At 31.6% G+C, this 21511-nt stretch overlaps 1 protein-coding gene across 1 annotated transcript in view; it reads right to left on the bottom strand.

Annotated features, from left to right (window-relative positions):
- The window catches only part of LOC107442144 (PDF receptor), a 132796-nt gene that overhangs the window by 12675 nt on the left and 98610 nt on the right, over positions 1-21511 (bottom strand). The window contains exons 8-9 of the mRNA XM_071184360.2: positions 15883-15952; positions 12329-12414 (exon numbers count right to left, since the gene is read on the bottom strand). Of these exons, the coding sequence (XP_071040461.1) occupies positions 12329-12414; positions 15883-15952 (156 nt within the window). The remainder of the gene's footprint in view (positions 1-12328; positions 12415-15882; positions 15953-21511) is intronic.

Below are 21511 nucleotides of genomic sequence, written 5' to 3'. Positions count from 1 at the left end.
TTTACGGTCGGTCACCGAGCAATAACCATAGGTACAAGAATCTGGAGAAAATTTCCTTCCCTTTCAGAATTATGTCTAAATTGAGGAAATGATCTCACAAATGAGATACCTTCTGCAGAGGATCAAATTTGTGATGGCGTGTCTTCGGATCATCCTCAGGGATGTTTTCCAAGCAGTCGCCAATAGCTCATTATGCAGCTTTAGTGCGCCGTAAATAAAGTACCTACCTACCGAGATGATTAAACTTAAATCAGTCTTAATTGAAAATATAATTAAACTTTGTCTTATAAAATGTTTTTGGGTCTGATTTTGTTATTTATTTTATGGGTATCATTAACTATGAAGCATATTTAAAATGTGGTCTTCCTACCATGAAAATTGTATTTTATTGCGCTAAAATTCGATCATTAGATCAAAAGTTCTCAAGGACGATAATTTTCTTTTATTTCACTGAATATATGAGGATGGATATTTTCCTTTAAATAACTCAAGACAACTTCTAAGGGCAACTTTTATCTGAATAAAGAATCCACTAATTTCACTTGTGTTGTCAATCACTTACGTACAAATCGCATCCAAGTCTACGTAAGCGGGGTTTTGTTTAATTATGATTTAGTTTGTACGAAGACACGAGACTTATTTTCTTTTATAAAATGGTTTTTGTTAAATAGTTTGATGGTTCTTTGAATCGAAGCAGTTTTTTAAAAAAGCTGAAGATCACACGAGTTTAAACAACAAATTTTCATTTGCATAGTTTCTAACTTAATAAATATTCCTTTTCTATTGAATGGCACTTCTGAACATGGCTTCAAAGTTGTTGTTTTTTTCATCTCTCGAGCGGTTAAAGAAATTAAATTTGAATTTGGAAAGGAAGGAGGAGGGTGAGCAGAAATCTTTCTTTTTATTTTAATTTAAATTATTTATTTATTTTCAATTAAAAGATTTTACGTGCAAAAACAAGTCTCGATAACAATTTTTGACATTTATAATAAAAAATTTTTTGACAAGTTTGACAATAACAATTTTTGACAATTATTGACATTTATTTCCTAATTTTTAACTGACCTATTGCAATGTCTAATGGGTTGCTTTCCTGAAATCTTTTAACCATTTTCATATTTTTTAATAATTAATCCTGGAATTTAAAGCTGATATTAAGCACGTTCCTATTTTAAATGATTTATGAAACGAATTCGTCCTTCGCAGTTTTTTTTTAAAAATTTCTTAACAACCCGCTGATTGCACTCACCCACTCCCATTATTCATCATAGTTTTTTTTTCTTAACAAAAAGAATATAAATATAGTATAAAATTAGAATTATGTAGAGTATAATATGAAATAGTTGCATAAAAAGAAACAAATATAATTTTGTAAATAAAATGCATCATTATAATTTGAAGTAACCATAATTTTGAAGTAATTATAATTTATATTGATTATAATTGTAATTTGTAGTAGGAACATTTTGTTATTATGGTAATCGCAATAAAAGGAGCAATTACATAAAATTGAAAAAAAAAAAATATCAAAAATAAATAAGAAAATTGAATGTGTAACACAATACGAAGAAATAGGATCGTGTTCAATTTATGAATAAAAATGGCCTTTTCAGCAACTCTGTCATTGCTTTTCCTTTCATAGCGTGTTTTTTACTGCACACGAAACAATGTGACAATTTTGATTTCCCTCTAACGGCTACCCATGTTCAACTCCGTAGCCTTGTCATTTCAAACCTAATCCAGAAGGCAAAGGAACTCCAGGATCTAGTATTGGAGGATCAAAAGTTCGCCGATAAAATACGTATTTATATTTTAAGTTTAACTGCATTCAATTATTTTTTACCCAATCCACTTGAGTTCAGTCAAGCCTAGTTCTAATTCATCTCCCTCTGTACTGTAAGTGAAGGGTTTGATTTGCAAAGTATTTTTATTTCAAGAATAAATGTATATATTTCATTCAAAAGTCATATGGCATAGTCTGAATGACGTGTATCTTGTCTTTACTGTCATTATAAATATTGGTGTTTGTGAATATTACGTTTGTACATTCTTGCTGTTTCACTATGCCAAGAATTACGATCCTGCAGAAATTTTGTAGGAAGTAATTGCCACCATTTTGATCACTGAAATTTTCTGCAGTTTACAAGCGAGTGAACGCCAAATAACTTGACAATTCTGATGGGGATGGATTTGCGAACCCAAATAACTTTTTCTCCATGTTAAATAATATTTGATATCAATACTTCTCTGTTTAAGCCAATTTCCGAAAGCAAAATATAGTTTTCATAATATCGCTTTAATCACTGGACTGTCACATTTTTCTGGTTGCTCTAAAAGTCAAAACAGTTACAGATATGTCAAGCTGTCAATGGTCACGTGATTTATTTGTCCAATAGGAATACACACATCAATCATCATTTCAGTAGACTTTAAAGGTATTGGTTTACCCTGAATATTTTTTGATCAAATTTTCACAAACAAAATCTTTATTAGTTTGAAGGCTCACACTTAAACATTCTAATTAATAAGTGCGGATGATATTTTAAGCCTCAATCCGGAAAATAGGATTCCAATAATTTGGTCAGGAGATAGTTCGAAAGTTTGTTCCCCATAAAATGTTAATTTCACCATTTTGCGTGCTTCGCCATTTTCCGGAACTAATGAAGTGATTCCAAAAAGTTTTTAACTTGATGAAAAAACGAGACCCAATATATTTTCATACAAAAAATAAATATTTATTTCGATATATTAAAATACATATATATAGGATTGACCTAAAAATTTTTGAATTTTTAGGTATAAAATTTTTAAACTATTTTAATTCATTTAATTTTAAACGACAAAATTGAGAATTTAAATGATATCGGTCGATTCATTTTTGAGAAATAAAAGTTTTATAGGTGACTTCGTCCTGATGACGGAATACACACACACACAAAAATTAACATTTAGGTGATTTATTTTTCGACCGGTTGGGGACCCTACTTTCCAAATGGCGGGTATCTCATCCCCATATTTTGAGAATCAATCAAGAATCCTTCGAAAAAGATATATGTTAATACTGAGAAAGTAAGCTCGTAACTTATACTATTTCATGGTGCATATTTAAGCTCTCGAATCGTGAAGTATGTACGTAAAAATTCACTCATTTGATCAAAAATCAAACAGGTTGTTTACTGTTCTTTCTGAGCATTGTTCATAGAAAATGATATTTAGCTTTAATATTAAATTGATTTATGTAAGAACTAGACACTCAAAAGGGAATTTTTTTTCGATAAATATTAGTACCAAATTTTAACTTCTCTATAGAATTTGCTTCATCTGGGATTTTAAGTACATTTTTTAAATAGTTTTACAAATAGGTTGTCTAATAACGATTTTTAATAAGATTTTATGAATGATGATTCCTAACAAAGTTTTGTACGGATTATTTTCTCCGTTAAAATTTCAACTGGGTAGTATTCATTTTCCTGTCATGAACACAGGGAATTGAATTATTGATAAAATCCATCGAAATCATTTAAAATTGAGAAAGCGAAGAGAGTATCCATTTTATATTTTACTTCCTCCTCTCTTTTTATTCCTTTTAAATTCAATTTTGGATTACATTTATTTTCGAGGACTGCTTTCAGAAAAATTCGCTTTTTGAGTACATCGGGTTACTAGAAGACATTTTGTGATTGCTGAAGGTTCTGTTTAAGTTTTCAATTTACCCGATGAATGAAGGCATTTTTTTTCCTAAATGCCCGAGCATTATCTGAAAGATAAAAAAAAAAAAAAAAAACGGAGTACCTCGGGAAAAGAAATAATATAAAATTCCAGAATCTCATTTTTCTTTTTGTAATTTTTTTTATTTACTTTTAGGAATCTGCAGAGTCAAGCTGCTTATTAAGAGAAAACATTTCTGATATCATTAAAAGAAAAGAAAATTCTTGTGAAAGTTTAAGGATTAACAGTCAATTTTTTTTTGGCAAGTTTTTATTAATTTGCTTTTGTGTTTGAGAGGATGTAATTTTGAATTCGATATGCTCTTTTTCTGAATAAGATAGAACATAGTTAGGTACCAATTCATAATACAGGTTTTTGATTGTTTTCTATTGACTACAAGCAGTCTGTGCCCCCCTATTATTGTCAAATATAGTTCATAATGTATAAAATTTCCACAAAACATTTATCGTGAATCGAACCTCTGACCCAATAAGGTTCCTAAATTTTCACTGTTATGATTGTTTCAAGTTGTTCACACATGGTGAGAGCAAAATGCATCACCAGTCAATTTTTCAATGAGATTCTCCCTTAAATAAACTTGCAAACACTGAGCCAAAAGAAGAAAAACTAAACGGAACTCAAATGAATGACGTCATTCGCATCACTTTCATAATAAAACCCTATCACTACCCAAAATCCCCCACGTCTTTCAAAATGATGTGCCCAACGCTTTTTTTTTCTTAAGTTTTTCGTTTAAGTTCTAGGAAAAAACGAAATCATTTTGTCCTCCTCTGTCTAAATTGAAAACTTTAGAGTTCAAAATATTTATTTTATTCTACACCGTACTCTTGGATGCTTCTTTTTGATGTGTTCTAACTGGTATTTATACAATTGCCGCACTTTAATAGTATGCGCAACAGTAAATAAATGAAAGTGTTTATTCGTAGATATTTTTCGATTTCTATATTCAACTACAATAGAGATAGAATATAAGTTCCTTTAAATATAGATTTCTTCCCTCAAGAAGGAATAGACCTGAATAAATAAAACTCATTTGTATGAGAATCACACAGAGGATTGCATATTTGATTAGACTCATCTTTGAATGTGTTTTTTTCCCCAATTAATTAAATCGATTTTCAAGGCAATAGTTTTATAAATTTTTTATAACGATAAGAATCACCATCCAAATGTTTTGTTTTTTTATCGTAATTGAAAGGTAATGCAAGCATTCATTTCGATTCCCTTTTAACTGAATGTCACGTAATTTTTAAACTTTGTCGTATTGCACAATTTTATTTTCTCGGGTTTAGAATAAAATGCCCTCTTTAAATGTACATTTTTAGAATCCTTGACAAAAATGAAATCAAAAAATTCTACACACTAAGGGTCGCTATGTAAAAACGCTATCAAACTCTGCCGTCTGATTGCCTGAATAACCTTGGTCGCCCTTCCTCTGTTTGACAATTAAACAAGCATTAATTTATTTTGAATTCCATTTCTCTGTGATTTCCTAAATTTTTTATTTTTTTGTCCCCTAAAATATTAGTTTCCTTTAATTGAATGAATGAGTTCGAAAACCGGTCATCTCCAACAAAAATACTTTTACAGGAGAAACAAAAAACCTGAATCTCTAGAATATGGCATGTTCTCAAACTAAATTGAGTTTTACCAGGTAGGAATGACTATTTTTATATCTTAACTATATATCTGCTACCTTGAACGACCGAAATCAAGGGAATGTTGACTTTCACCGGTGAATGTCATTTTAATATCCGATATTTTAATATCCGCTGAGGATAGATTAGGAGAAACATCAATGTTCGGAGCAACGGTTAAATACATACTGGGCAGTGCCATTGAACTTTAAAAATTTTTTTTTTATGTAGGGCATACCGGGCAGCGACACTTGACTAGAACTGGTATATATTTCGGCCATTTACAAAGAGACTACGTGATTGTCGACACTCCCTGGAAGAAGTCAACAACCACCCATTTCCCAATTTTGGCCATTCACAGTAACATTTCTACATCTAAACTCAAAAATGTAAGAATCTCAATTTTTTTTTTAAAAAATGAGATAATTGAGACTCATCGATTCAATTATCAAAAGGGTGGAGACGGGGATGGAGAATTTCTTAATAGGGTTGCTTTAATTATTTCGTCAGTATCTTTCTAAACAGATCAATCACTATATGGGTTACTCCGCTGCATTTATAAATTTTTTTTTCCGACACATTTACGTCAAGATCATTCTTCAATCAGCATTTTCGAAAGGTAATTTTAGTATAATAATCATGTCCGTTTTTAGATTTTTGATTAATATCTTTATTATTGCATAATTTACATTAAAAATGTTTTTTTTTGTGTCATCCAAATTAGTTTTTATTAGTTTTGAACTAGAAAGGAATTGAATTTTAAAAAAATCTAAAAGCAGAGAAATGTTGAGTTTAAAAAAAAATCTCTAAAAATTACAAAAATTATTAAGCCTTATTTCGACCCTATATTTTTAGTCTTTTCTGCTGAATACAAAATCATCAAAAATTGTTAAATACAAAAAAAAACATCAAGAAAACGCCGATCAAAAACTTGATCTAAAATTCAAGTACACTTCTTTAAGCTCTCTCTTTAGAAATTAGAAAATATCTCGAGGTTTTCATAAATAAATTATTTGAAAAATTATTTAAAAAAACTTTTTTTGCAAGTTCATTTTTAAAATGTCATAAAAATGTTTTGAACGTTCATAGAAAAATAATGTTAAAGAAAAATTTAAGTATGATTAATTTTATTGAAAAGAATTTAATAATTGTTCTTTTTAAAGTTTAACACTTTCAGCTACAACGAAACTTTTCAACAAATTTGTTTTACTTGGTTTCACAGATTCATAGATTTGAAAACATTTTAGCAAAGGATACGCAAAAGATTTCAAAGAATGTCATGTATTTTTGGAAAAAAGAATAGATAAATATCAGATTAAATTTTTAAAAAAATTATAAAATGTTATTTTTAATGGGTGTGAAACACCCATTAAAAATAACATTTTATAATTTGCACAACAACAACAACATTTAACAAGTGCACAGTTAATTTTTTAGTAATAAGTCATGAATTTAGGCAAATATAACATTCATCTTCAGAAGGTGTTTTCAGAAAAAAGATGTTTTTTTTTTTTTTTTTTTTTTTTAGAGAGAAAAAAAATCTTTTAAATGAAGTTTAAGCAAATAGAGTGTGCTCAAAATAAAATATAAAATTATTAAATATTCTGTGCTCAAAATAAAATATTAAAAAACATCACTCAGAATATCTTTTGTTCTAATGATCCGAAAAAAAACTTGCTAATGATAGAGAAGAAAGATTTGTTACAGTTTGGGCACCCAACATTACGTTTGATGTCTGTACCTCAGTTGTTGGTTTAAGAAACGGTTGCCGAAGCTTAAAGAAGTGATACCGATGACGAATTACAAGCAGTGCTAACAGAAAGCCTTAAAGTTATAAACAATTAAGAACTTTTCGTCATCACATTCACGGAAAATGAAGAGCAATCCGTTACAAAATATATCGTTTGCCTAGAGAAGAGAGTGCTCAAACTAAAATGTTCAATTATTTTAAATAAGTAAATGCATAAATGTGTTCATTCATTCATTTTTTGCATCATAAATATTTTTGCAGTAAAAATGTAATTTTTGCAAAAATTTTTTTTACACTTATTGTATATAACTTTTCATGCATTTTTCAGTCATTATTTGATATTTTATGTTTGACCCCCGCAGTCGTAGTTTTTCCGGTTTGCTATGAATGGTTCCATAAGAAATGATCTATCCAGGTTATACTGAAGACCCAGTTCTGCATATTTTAGTACTGTGGCTCCATAAGAGATAAAATTTGCATTTGGACATTTAAATTAAATCGAATATTTTTTTTATAATAAATTTTTTTGAGCTTCATCTCTAATTTGGAGACATAGATTGTGTCATTTATTCAACTTACATGTCCTAAGCACTGTTTTTGTCGTACTTTCTAAGTAGATGACCAGAGTTCGTTAATACGTATCTAGGCGCGTATTTCACGCACTGGATTTGAGTGTTGAAAATATTTACTGGCAGTGAAAATACTCCTCATAAAATTTTTGTTAAAATTGCTAGTTTTTTCTGCTGTTGAAGATGATTCCCTTTAAAATTAATCATAGAGGAATAGATTAGTGAATGTAAAAAGGGTAACAATGACACCCGTATTGTGCTTCCTGTATTTTGGAAATGAATTGCTATTGGCCAATAGCTGCTTGTGAAAGAATTTTCTCAACTAAATATATAATATAGAAAAAGAAGAGTCTTGCTTTGCCGTGAGCATTTAGAGGACTTGTGTTTTGAAGAACCTTCTTTTCCTACCCCCAATAAAAAATGAATTTCAAGCATTCTGTTAAAGGGTCAAAGCAAAAAAAAGTTTAAAAAAATTATATTTCATGTATTTTATTAGTATTTTTTTAGTTTAATTAACCCTCAGGAGGGGGGGGGAGAATGGAGTTAATATGGAATAATGTGTTTGATTAATATTCACGTAATAGTTCTAAAACGTTTACTTTGTATGGTATATCTGTCAGTTATAACAGTGTGTTCAAAAATAGCTATAATTTACAAACATTAACGATGTTTTGAAATTCATTCCTCAAAAACTAACAGAGAAGTGAAATGACTCTTTTCAACAAAAAAATTCTGGATAGCACTGCGTATGACTTAATTTATTTTATAAATTGTAACTCCCAAATAAAAGTACCTATAGTTTTTTACCAAACAATAACTACGGATCGTTTTTATTCCTATCATCTTCACACACACTATCCATTGTTTAGCTTTCTCTTCAAATACATAGCTTTCATTTTATTTGGGGGCATTTCCTTTTCCACCTAATTTCAGGCTATTGATTTTCTATCATATATATTCATGAACTAAGATAAACTCTGTAAGAGTAAAGGAAAATCAGACTCACTTACGCAATAATGAAAAGCAGTAAAGGAAGATAGATTTAGAAAAAAAAAAAAAAAGAAAAAAAAAAAAACGGACGGCATTTTCAGAGCTGTTTTGGAGGTGACTGATTTAGACCGATTTTTTTTTTGTGAAGACAAAATCCATGACTGGAAAATATAAGACATAGTTTTTGATTGAGAAATGTGGACTACCCGTAACGAGATTCGAATGTGTAAAGAAATTTGAATTATATTATCGACAAAAGAATTTTTTTCTGTTTAATTAGGCTTGATGTCAACGTAAGAAAATCATTTAGATGAATGAATTTGATAGTATCTTGTTTCACTTAAAAATGGGAAAAAGCTCCCTTGAAATTTAAATAAACGTCAATGTTAACACTCGGTACAGCCTTCAGATCTACTACAATGTGCGTTTAAATATAAAAAGTATTTCGTAGATATAATTTGTAATAATTTTGACGGGAGTAAATAATCTTATAAAGTTCCATTAAGATTAAATGTTCCGTCTAATGGTCTAATAACGGAGTGTTACGAAACAGAAATGAACGGAATGTGAAATAATGTGATATCTAAATCTTCTCACAAATTAATAAAATGTTTCTAGAGTAACACGCCGTCCTTAAAGAAACGGAATATGAATTGAAATCTTTTACATATCACCAGCCATCTTAAAATTATATTAATAAAATAAAACAAAGCATTTGACATGGCTCAACGACACCGAAAACGACCTCAAAGTCCTAAAACTTAAGAACTGGAGGGGAGTTGCCATGGACAGAGGGAGCTGGAGAAGGCGTGCTGTTGAGTCAGCCAAGGCCTGCAAAGGACTGTTGTGCTCCTGAAGAAGAAGCATTTGACATAAAACAGCCGATTGTGATTCAGATAGTTATGGCTCCATAATTTCTTTACCAATGATAGTGGCAACAAGGATAGCATTGCGGACCAGCCACCTTTACTCTCCAGACAAACTTGTATCCATTGATCTGAAGCTAGGTTTGCTTCCTGCTGCAAATGGGTGATCGAAGTTAAAATGTCAAAGCCCCCCTTCGTGAAAATCCAATTATTTAGAGCATGGGGACGCAGGGGGTGAGCTGAATCATAAGAGGCAATGAGTATTTTTTTTTAAATTAATATGCACGTTAACCAAATACTTTTCTCCCGAGTGGTAATCGCAGTCTATTTGTTATGATCAAAATAAGTAAGGCAATGAAAAAAAAACAGCAACAAAGAAACATATGGTTAAAAAGAGTCATTTTTTTTCTTAATTAAATAACTCAAAACACCCAAAAATATATTTTTTAACTCTAAAAAGTAGTATCAACAAAACAATTAAGTAACTATGTAAGGGAGATGAATGTGTTTGAAGGTTCAGAGAAAGTTTTTTAAAGTTCGTTAAATTTTTTTCGTGAGGTGGAGATGCAAGTTCCCTCGATTTCTCTTTTTTGTGACTAGATTCGTCACAGCACTGAATCTTTGTTTGAAAAGGTAGGAGGAAGGGAAAGCAATTAATTGCAATTAAAGCATTGATGATAGTCCACAGTCTAGGGTGGAGGCGACCTATGTTACCTTGAAGCCAAAATTCTGTGAGTCGATCACTATTTCAAAGTTTCATTAGTAGAAGTTCGACCAATTCCTCCTGAATCTAAACCTCTGCTATTTCAAAATTCACAAAAGGATTCATAACCCCTTTGAGGACTTTCAGGAACAAATCATCTGTAAAACGCTGAGAAAAGTCCAACTGTAAAGACTGAAGGTGTTGACAATATTCTTTAGTATCAGAGGGAATTTCATCATTCTTTTTAAGATCCGATAAGATTGGAAATTGGCTGAACTCATTCAGACCGAAATTCCGCTTCCACAAAATGAGTGTTTTTAGAAAGGCAGATATAACTGATTCTGTAGTGATCAAATTGAGTTCGTTGCTTGGAAGTTTTAAATTAACACCATTAAATTTTGCAAATAAATCCGTCATGCATGCAAACGTCTATCTTAAATTCCAGTAATTCGTCTTCCAGAGTTACATCCCTGTCTTCGAGGAACTCAAGCACGGAGTCGAAAATGTTCTAAAACCTATTGAGATAGGCACCTTAGGAAAGCCAGGGTATCTCAGTGTGTAGTAGCAAGTGATATAATTCATTGTTTGTTTTTTTACACAGTTTCTGAATAATCGATTGTTGAGAGCATTAGTGCGAATTTTGTTCACAGCAGAGCTCGACATATTGCAATGACTGATGCAAACGATCACTTTTTTCCAACTAAATGCTGTCTGTGAATTACGCAGGGAACAGCCAAACTCCCTCTTCAAAAAGGTGATAAACCCACGATGTCGACCCATCATTGCAGGAGGTCTAACAGTGGCAACAGATATAATATTAGCAAGAGGAATGTTTTTCTCTTTAAAGTAATCTTTGACAGTATAAAAAACAGATTTATCTCTGGTATCTTCAATCAAGCTTCCTGCAAAAAGCATTTCTTGAATAATTTTTCCTTCCTTCGCAAACCAGACGTACGCCAACAGTAAAGCCCCATTACTTGGTAAGATTGACTCACCAACTTGAAAGGAAAATTCGTTAGCTATCAAAAGTTTGCATAAGGAAACTTCAACTATCTCATCAATTCGTCGTCGCACTGTGTCGTTGCTTAATAAGATATTCTTGATTGTATTAGATGTAGCTGGATGGTGTAAAACTGTTTCTATAACTTCCTTGCCAGCCGGCAATATCAACGCCTCGCCGATGGTACGAAAGATTCCCAGATTTAGCAATTAATTTTAATATATTATAAGAGGTTATCAAACCATCGTCGCTTTTTTGTGATGAGGTTGCTAGTAAGCCTGAGGCCGAAAATGCCTTCAGAAACGTGTCCTTGATGTTAGTGAAAAATGACAAATCTTTATTTTGTTTGTCAGGATGAATTTTTTGCAAATGCTCTTGCGAACGGGATGGTTTCATTGCCTCATTACATAAAACTTTGTTACAAAGTAAACAATTGCGTAATTGAGAGTTCTACGGCGATTGAACAAATCCGAACTTCAAATACGTGACACTGTATTGCCGACACTTCTTTTTATTAACCGTCACTGTGGCAGCAAAATGCAAACGATGAAGGAAACCCATATTCATTCCGACCTGCCCCTATTGCCCAAAGCAAATTCAGCGCCCCTCAGCATACTCCCACCGCCCCCGTTGAGAAACAATGTGATACACTGTAAAACGAATTCTATGTATTTTACAACAGAACTTTCTCACACCGCGTCTGAAGGCAGCAGCTGTAAAATTTACAAAGTTGCTGCTTAGAATACTGCTGCAAAAATTTCAGCACACTGATGTAACTTCCACAACGTGCTGTTACTGACTGTGCACAACACAGCCATGTGCAGTTATATTCACAGCATTGTCAGAAACAAAACAGCGTGACTTGTGCAGTAGCTTGCTGTAATATTTGCAGCATTTTTTGAAATTGACATCAGTCTGGTTTCATATTCGAAACAGCAACTTTGTATGTCATTTTTACAGCACCTGCTGGCAGTCGCGGTGTCAGCAACTTTTGCTGTAAAATGCGAACGACTTTTTTCAACAGTGTCATTTCATTGCAGCATTTCTTTCGAAATTGCAACCTGAATCTTAAATGAGATCTTACCTAATCTGTTGAAACTCACTGGATGTGTTGACTTGAACTTTCATCACAACGATGCACACAATGTTCAGCAATATCATGAAATTAATCTGCAATCAAACAGCACACTAAGCAATAAAATGTACAGTCATGTCAGTATTATTATCAGTATCGTTTTATCGTAATAGTTATACAGGGTGCGTTCTGAAAGTAATGCGCATTTTCTGGGAAAAATAGATTTATTGATCCTATGGGTACAAATGGTTAAAATTCTTCAAAATAGTTCCCTTGTGCTTCAATACACTTGCGGAGACGATTCTGCCTGGCCTGGAAGGCACCCAGGAACTCCTCGACAGGAATGCCTCTCAGGAACCTTGTAACATGAGCTTGGATGTTCTCCACCGACTCTCAGTGCCTTCCCTTCAGCTCTCTTTTCAGTCGAAGGAACAAAAAAAAAGTCACACGGTGCCAAGTCAGGGCAATAGGGAGGTTGGGGCACCAAGGGGGTCTTACTTTGGGTAAGGTAGTTTTTGCTCCCCCGTCAACTCCTTCGGCACAAGATTCGCACAGACCTTTCTCATTTGCAAATCCTCCGTCACAATTCCACGTACCACACATTTTGACAAGTTCAGGGTGTTGGTGATTGCCTGAATGCTTAACCGACGGTCTGACACGCTGCACGTTTTCTTCTGTTCGAGCTGTTGTTGGGCGTCCAGAACGAGGCTCGTCGGTGACCTTCTCCCGACCCTCCTTGAAGGCCTTGTGCCACCTTCCACACTGAGGTCTCGAAATGCATTTCACCTTAAAGGCATGTGATGAGTTTCCGTCGCATTCTTCCCAAACCGCACACAAAACTTTATCGCTTTCCAGCGAACACTCCATCACGCCGTGACTCGATCGAAAAAAAGACTTTGCGCAAAGACACGTCCTACCGCTCCTACTACTCGGAGTGACCTGAGACCAGGCGTATTTGGAAGGACAATTCCCCCACCACATTTTTAGACCAATCTGAGTGCGCTGCGATTGATAGTCGTGTCACAATAAAATCAGGCGAATTATTTTCAGAACGCACCCTGTATGTAACGAACGCATAAGCTAAAAATTAATAAACTATTGAGTTAAGATTTTTGTTGAAATGAAATCGAAGAAGAACTGCTATATACGTTGAGAACAGGTTATTAAAAAACAAAAATCTAGTTGATGAATTTAGTTACTTTATTTTGAATTGAAAAGTTCGATGAAAAATAAATACTGGTGCAATTTTGTTCAAATGGATATTTTTTAAGAATTTTTTCAATGCGATGCTATTACAATAACTATATATACTTTTAAATTTTGCTATTCCTCAAACTCGGTTTTTGCTTAAATAATTTTCAAAAAAATAATAATAATAAATATTAAATAAATAATGGATTATTGATCAGATATAAATATAATAGCTGGTTTCAAATCATGTAAATGAATCATAACAGGACTTTTTTAATTGGAAATAGAATTAGATAGTTTTATAAAAATTTCAAAGAATGTTTTCAAATTTTAAAATAATATTTTTCTAATCCATTCAAAATTGCCACTGAAATTTTGTTTCTTTTTATTGAATATCAATTGAATACAACTCTAATAAAAAAATGTAAGGCGAAAAACTAGTTTCTTTTCTATAAAAAAATGCCATGAATATTTATGTTAGGTACACGAAATATTACGCAGTTATTGCATTTGATAATCAAAGTAACAGCTACAAACTATATTATGGGGGGTGTTCAAAAGCACTTTTGTAATTTATTGCCGATCTCCCAAACCTCTGAAAGCTTTGAACTATTGATAAATATGAAAAATCGCCTGACCTGAACACCTGTAAAATTAAAAATTAATTCTTTAAGTATTTCTTGATAAATGTTTAAAAAATATTCAAAACTAAAGTCCACATTCCATTATTGTAGTGTATACGTTAATACAACCCCTACAATACACTATATTTCACTTAAGTTATTGCCTAATAGGTAATATGCAGGTTACCTTAGTATTTTAAGAAATGAAACAACAGAGATTTCGCAAATTTACGTCAGCTCCCGCGAGTAAGATTTTGAGTAATTGCGCATGCCTCAGAATGCATGCCATTTCGCGAAAATACGTAAGTAAAAACGCTAACGTAGTAACGTTTTAACTTTGACTAAAAAATCAAAAGAAACATTTACATCGGACGTAGATGATCTCTTTGTTTAGCCAATTGTAGTAATATCACACAATTCATTTCTAAATTTCATCCATATATTTCCTCAAATTCGCATTCCATGTCTATGTTTTAAGTTCGAAGGTAGGCTTAAACAGAAAACACCATTTAACATCTATAAACAGCGTGCTTGTAGCTTCGTCTTTGTAGCGTTAATCATGTTAAAATAACAAAGATACGTTGTATCTAAAATAAACGCGAGCATGCGCAGTTGCTTCAAATCTTATGCACGGGAGAATGCGGAAACTAATGTAAAAGTGCGTATCTAGCACTTGAAGGGATCTCTAGTTAATCTAATCTATTTGTGATGCCACAATTGGCATTACATATTTATTTCCTATCCTTTTAAATATCTCTTATTACTTAAGCTGATTTTTATTAATAGAATTACTTTTAAAATAAATCAAAGACTTAATCTTTTGAAACGAATATAAAATATTTATTCTTCTCTTTTAGATCAATGTAACGGATACTTTTTATTTCATTACTAATGCAGACTTCTTAATTCACTGTCGCCTCCAATCGAAAACAAAAATCTATTAATAACTTTTTAATTCTAAATTTTCTAACCGAAAATATGTTTCAGTTGCATGGTTGTAATAATTCTCATAAATTTATTGGCAACTCGTAATCGCCAAGGTATTCTTTCAAACCCAATATTGATATGCTGGTTGGCTTTGTTTTGGCTATGTTATATTTTGATAATTCGCCAATTTTGGATCTCCTGCCCATGCCTCTATGTCTGTTGGGAACAAATTATATGTACTTTTTAATTTGGCTTTTGATTAGGCAGGTTGTGGGGGATTTATCTCCCATGGCCTGTCCTTATTAATATTTATGCAAAATTGATTCAACTGAAATTCTTATGGATAAAATTGATATTTGGTATCTCGAGCTCTGCAATTATATAAAATAAAAGCTTTTTATTAATTCTGATCCGGTTCAAGTATTGTTTTCGTCATCTTCTGTTTTGGTCACAATCTTCAATTTGTCAAAATTCTTCAACTAGTCCACTATACAAATACAAACTCCACTCCAACACCCTGAGATTTTCATATTCAGCATAAATTGGCACCCCTGACTTTCCTTCACCATACTATTGCATAGCTCATTGGCGGTAACAATATTATCTCTAGCCACTCTATTCATTGATGTGGCCTTTCGGTACGAAAAGTTCAAAAAACCCTGAACACTCAAACTGATCATTCTCTTTTCTTAGCATTCCATTCAATCACTATCTGGAAATATAGTTTTACAGAAGGACAACTGTTGCCGCTCTCTAAAGTTCTCCCCGACTTTCTCTTATAAAATATTTATGTAGTTTTATAAAAGTAATGGTGTTACTTACCAATATGATACAAACTCTCGGTCCTTCCAAAATCCAGTAATATGGACTAAGAGCATATCCCCACCAACATCTACAAGAGGAAAGAGAAAGGAAACTTTTATTGGATCAAGCACAGTATATTTCTTTTTTTCCTAATAAAATATTAAAATTCAATCGCTAGAAAGAGTACTTCTGGAATCAACTGTTTTTTTTTTTGGAAAATTTCGAGAAAACATTCAAGTTGCACATCAGGTGACACGAAATCTGTATTTTTCCAATTGAAATAAATATCGCATATTTCCATTTATTTAGAGATAGAATATTCCAGAACAATTTTTTCTTTTTAAAGTAGCGTACGAAATTAAAATTATTCTAATAATGATGAGCCAAGACGAAGAAATTCCAATCTAATTCTGATAATTAAGATTCTGACTTAGAATCAGCAGTTAATCTCTTCATTCACCAGGAAAAATATCTTGTAAGCCTTTATTTGAACGTTCATTTTGTAGAAAATAAATTAGTAATGCACAATTCATTCACACAGAATTTATTTCGATTCAATAGCACCTACTTTGAATTTCAATTTTATTTTGCTTATTTACAAAAATGTTATATCTATATTGACATTTATCCTTTGTGATATGTTTAAGTTTATTATGAGTTAATTGAGTATGAATTCCAAAGTTCAAAGTTTAATTATTGTGTAAAATGGTTTGTTGTTAAATTCGATGCCATCTCTTAAAACATCCGAATTCAATAACGTATTAGTTGGTTATTACGAGTAATGGAAAGCGGAAAAGACATACTAGAATTACTATTATTCGATAATATTCGTAATTATAGTAAGTTTCAAATAGAGCTGCGTTAGTGCTCAGATTAATTGCTTACATAGAATTTGTTGTCGAAGGCGAAACAAGAAAAAAGTTTGGAAGTAATAATGAAAAAAACGCACAACAAAGGAAAAAAAAATTATAAATATGATTATTTATGATAAAAATATTGTTTAGCAACAAAAATTGATCAAAATTACTTTTCTATGGAATTTTATTTAAGATTAAAGTGTTTTTCATGAAATCACGTTAAGAGTAGCTGAGATAATTTATTACTAGATTCCGGATTTTGATGACCTAAAAAATCTCAACAAATACCCTTAAAAAGGGCCAAAAATGCCCTTAATGCAAAAATTGCGCAAAAAATGCCTTAAATGAAGCAAAAATATTGAATTAAAAAAATAATTTGGTCTTTAAAATTATTATGAGTCATTTAAAAAATATAAAGCAATGCAATACTTGTTCTACGTTCATTAAAGTTTGAAAAATATGTTTTATATCCTAAAATAACAAAAAAAGGAAAATATATTGTCACCAAAATATTTTTATTTTGTGTAGAAACTTTAATGGATATAACAACCTCCATCTCTTAATATTACTAAATATCAGAATTACATTGGATTATTAAATTTTTTTTGATAATTTGAAATGTAAACGAGCGTCTCTTGTCTGAAAGTAAATTTTCATTCCTGCAGAAGCTTCTCTCAACGTCTACTGATGTTATAGGTGCGTACTTGAAAAAGACGGTCTCACTTACTTACAATTCTTCTTCAATTTGAAAAGATTTCGATTCACCTGTTAATATTCCGTGGATTTTCTTCATTGTTTGGAAGCCAGTGTAATAATGAAAATTGATAAAAAACAGTAAAAATTGGAAAAAATTTACAAAAAACTAGAAAAAATGCATTAAAATGCAAAATACGCCCCAAAATTTAAAGAAAAATGCCCTATAAATCTAAAAAAATGCTCTAAAAGATAAAAAATGTTCAAAAATGCAAATGTCATCAAAATCCGGGCCTTATTTATTACTAAAGAAAATATCATTCTTCACTAATTACAAGAAGCATTTTCACAAAAAATGGGGGGAAATTGCGTACACGGGTAAAATCACACGCACTGAAAATAAAATACATTTTTTTTTTCCTTATCCAAAAATGAAAACTGAGACAAGCATGCATCGATTCGCCCTTTAAACATTTCACGCTTATTAAATTAACTGAGAAGATTGCCAAATTACATTTATCAGTCGTAATAATACTATATATTTATACAAAATATTGGCGTGGCATGGATTCGATCACTGTGTGAAGTAGTGCTGGAGGAAATTAACACCATGAATCCTGCAGGGCTGTCCATAAATCAGTGGGAGTAAGAGGGGGTGGGGATATCTTCTGAACATCACGTTGCAAGGCATCCCAAATATGTTCAATAATGTTCATGTCTGGGGAATTTGGTGGCCAGCGGAAGTGTCTAAATTCAGAAGAGTGCTCTTGGGTCCACTCCCAGACATGAACATTATTGAACATATTTGGGATGCCTTGCAACGTGATGTTCAGAAGATATCCCCACCCCCTCTTACTCCCACTGATTTATGGTCAGTCCTGCAGGATTCATGGTGTTAATTTCCTCCAGCACTACTTCACACAGTGATCGAATCCATGCCACGTCGTGTTGCGGCACTTCTGCGTTCTCGCGGGGGCCTTACACGATAGTAGGCAGGTATACCAGTTTTTTTGGCTCTTAAGTGTGTATATATATATATATATATATATATATATATATATATATATATATATATATATATATATATATATATATATATATATATATATATATATATATATATATATATATATATATATATATATATATTCAGGGTGGTCCTCTAATATATACGTCAAAAATGGAAAGGTAGGTAGAGGGGACCTAAATAAGCATATTTTGTATAGGATAGTATGTGCGGTAATACCGTCTTGAGCCGGTAGGGAGCGCTGATGACTGCGGCATATAAAAGAACTTGCTAGCTGGATTCATCATTTTCCGCAAGACGGGACTGTCCATTTTCATGGCCACCGCGTTCTCCTGTTTCAACCTGCTCGGATTTTTTCTTTTGGGGTTATATTAAAAGCTTGGTGTACGAGAGTCCCGTCACATCTGAAGAAGATCTTGTTGAACGCTTGTCTGTTGCTTCTTAGATGTGCTCGACACGTCTGACGTCTTTTCTAATGTACGCTGATCCATGCTCCGTCGCTGTGAATCTTGTATCGATGTAGGTGGCTGCTCTTTCGACGACCTCTTGTAAACTGTTGATAAGTTTTTGTTTTCTTTTGTCTTTACTTGTTTCAGTTTCCTTTGATTCGTACTACTTCACAAGCTAGTGCTTTAATGTGCCATTACCAGGCACACATTCCTATCCGAAATATGCCTATTTATGTCCCCTGTACCTACCTTTACATTTTTGACACATATTTTAGGACCACTCTGTATATATATAGCATAATAAATAAATACAAAAAGAAAAAAAAAACACGAAGAAAATTAAGTAAAACAATAAGTTTTATTTACTGCGCATAAGCTGCAAGTCAATAGAACTCATTAAATAAGTTCAAAATGAAGAGAAAGCATGGAAAAATTACAGAACAATGAAAAAAGGGGAAGAAAAAAAATAATAACAAAAATAGAAATAACAAGAAACCGGAAAAAAAATCCGAAAAAAAGGAAAAAAAAATAATAAAAATCCGTAAAATAAAATATATGATCTTTTCATCAGCTCACACAATTATTCCGCAAAAAGGAATGCTTTCTAGCATTGTATCAATATAGCCAAAGCAAAATATATCAACACAATACTCGCTTTATAGATTTTATTTCATGTTTTATTCTGTTTTTTTCTCCGGACAAATCCGTGGCTAAAATAATTTACTAAAAGTATTTCGTTGTTAATTTATTTAATTTATGTAATTTTTCCATGTGCAAATCCATTTCGGGCAAATCCGTGGCTAAAATTATTTACAAAACAGGCAGTTTATGTTTCTCTTTTCTATTTTATATTTTTTCTTAAATAAATATTTATTTTCTAAATTCATCTATGGTTAACTTTTTAAATTATCCAGAATAATATTACCTTGCGCACATCCATTTCGGGCCCATCTTTGGTAACTAACAAATCAATGCACAGCATAACAAATCACTTCAGCAATGCAATAAGAACGGCACTTTAAATTCCTCCAGTTACACTCAATTTGCGCTTTTGTTTTCATATTTTGTAATCTGGCAATCTTGTTGCAAAAATATTTTTAAATCATTCTTGAAAAATTTCCCGTTCATGTAAGTACATCTGATTTCACTACTCGCTTTAGAGATTCTAAAATCTCAATAAAATAATTGTTTTATACTGTCTTTTCTTTTTATTTTATTCTATTTTCTGTTTTCACGTGTTATTTTTACTTATTGTGTTCTATTTTATTTGTTGTAATTTTTGTAAAAAAATTTTTTTGAGTGCTCCTCACACTATTATATTAATATATTTTGCTTTGGTTGTATTGATACAATATCAGAAAGCACTCTTTTTTGCGGATATAATCGTGTGGGCTGATGAAAAGATTATATCTTTTATTTTCAAGCTTTTTCTGAAAAAATGTCATCCTTTTTTTTTAAATCAGTTGTTTTTTTTTTTTCATTATTATTCCCCCCCCCACCTTTTTTTTCATATGTCTATAAATTTATATAAATAAAATATTATTTTTAATATGTCTATAACTTATATATATATATATATATATATACACCTTTCGAAGTAGAAAATTGATTCCAAGAACAAAAAAGAAGCGTGTGATGAGAGGTGAAAAGCTTAAATGAATATGTTTACACATTTCTGAGTAGAAATTATTTTCTCGCGTGGACAATTAGATGGTTAAACTAAGTGAGCTTTAAGTTGGGAAGAATTGAAAGGTTAAAAACGACTACTGCATATCAACAAACAATGTTCTATATCATGTTTTAATTATCTTCATGCAGGTTCAGTAACAATAATTTTACTCACTATTATTCATTAAAATGTGTATTAGTCATGCTGTTTTGTTTTTAAAAGCTTAATTTCTGTTTTATTTCTTCAAGTTTTTTTAATTTCATATTATTTATCAATTTATCATCCTAATAGTTAAGGTTATTTGATCGCTTTACATTGGTAGCTCTAAGTTCGGAAATCTGTAATAGTGTTTATAATTAGTTTGTGAAAATTTAATAGTAATTGTTTTTTTAAAACATAATTATTGTTTTGTTTCACCAAGTTTTTTTTTCTATTACTATCATTTATTTCAATTGACTAAAAATTGGTTAAGAAAATCATTCTCTAAACATTTTAATTTTTTAAAGAAAAATTATTTGATATTTGATTTAAATTTTGATTAAATTTGATTTAATTGATATTTGATTTTAATATTTGATTTAAATTTTGAAGATTTGACGCAAGAAAACATTTCAAAAGGATTTAACTTAGTAGCGAGCCAAGTGAGCATGGCTTTCAAAGCAAACTACGATGGCTATTTTTGTAAGTAAGGTCAGTTCTGTATCTTTATAACAACACCCTTTTTAACAAATCACCCTCAACGGATGAGGTTTGGTCAGTGACGCGTTTTTAGTCTGCAAAAAACCTCTCTGATGCATACATTCCTCGCCAGATTTGTGAAGTTTAGGATCCTAGGCATGCTGACAAGAGATTTTGCTACACCATGACGATGTCTCTCTCCACAGCTCAGTCCCGAACTTTATTTGTCTCTTTTGGCTGGGAAGTTTTGCACCAACCCTCAATACTGGTCAGA

Source organism: Parasteatoda tepidariorum, chromosome 10, assembly GCF_982258835.1.
Source record: "Parasteatoda tepidariorum strain Cologne lab strain chromosome 10, Ptep-v5.0, whole genome shotgun sequence".
NCBI lineage: Eukaryota > Metazoa > Arthropoda > Arachnida > Araneae > Theridiidae > Parasteatoda > Parasteatoda tepidariorum.
This window is presented reverse-complemented; position numbering and strand designations above follow the sequence as displayed.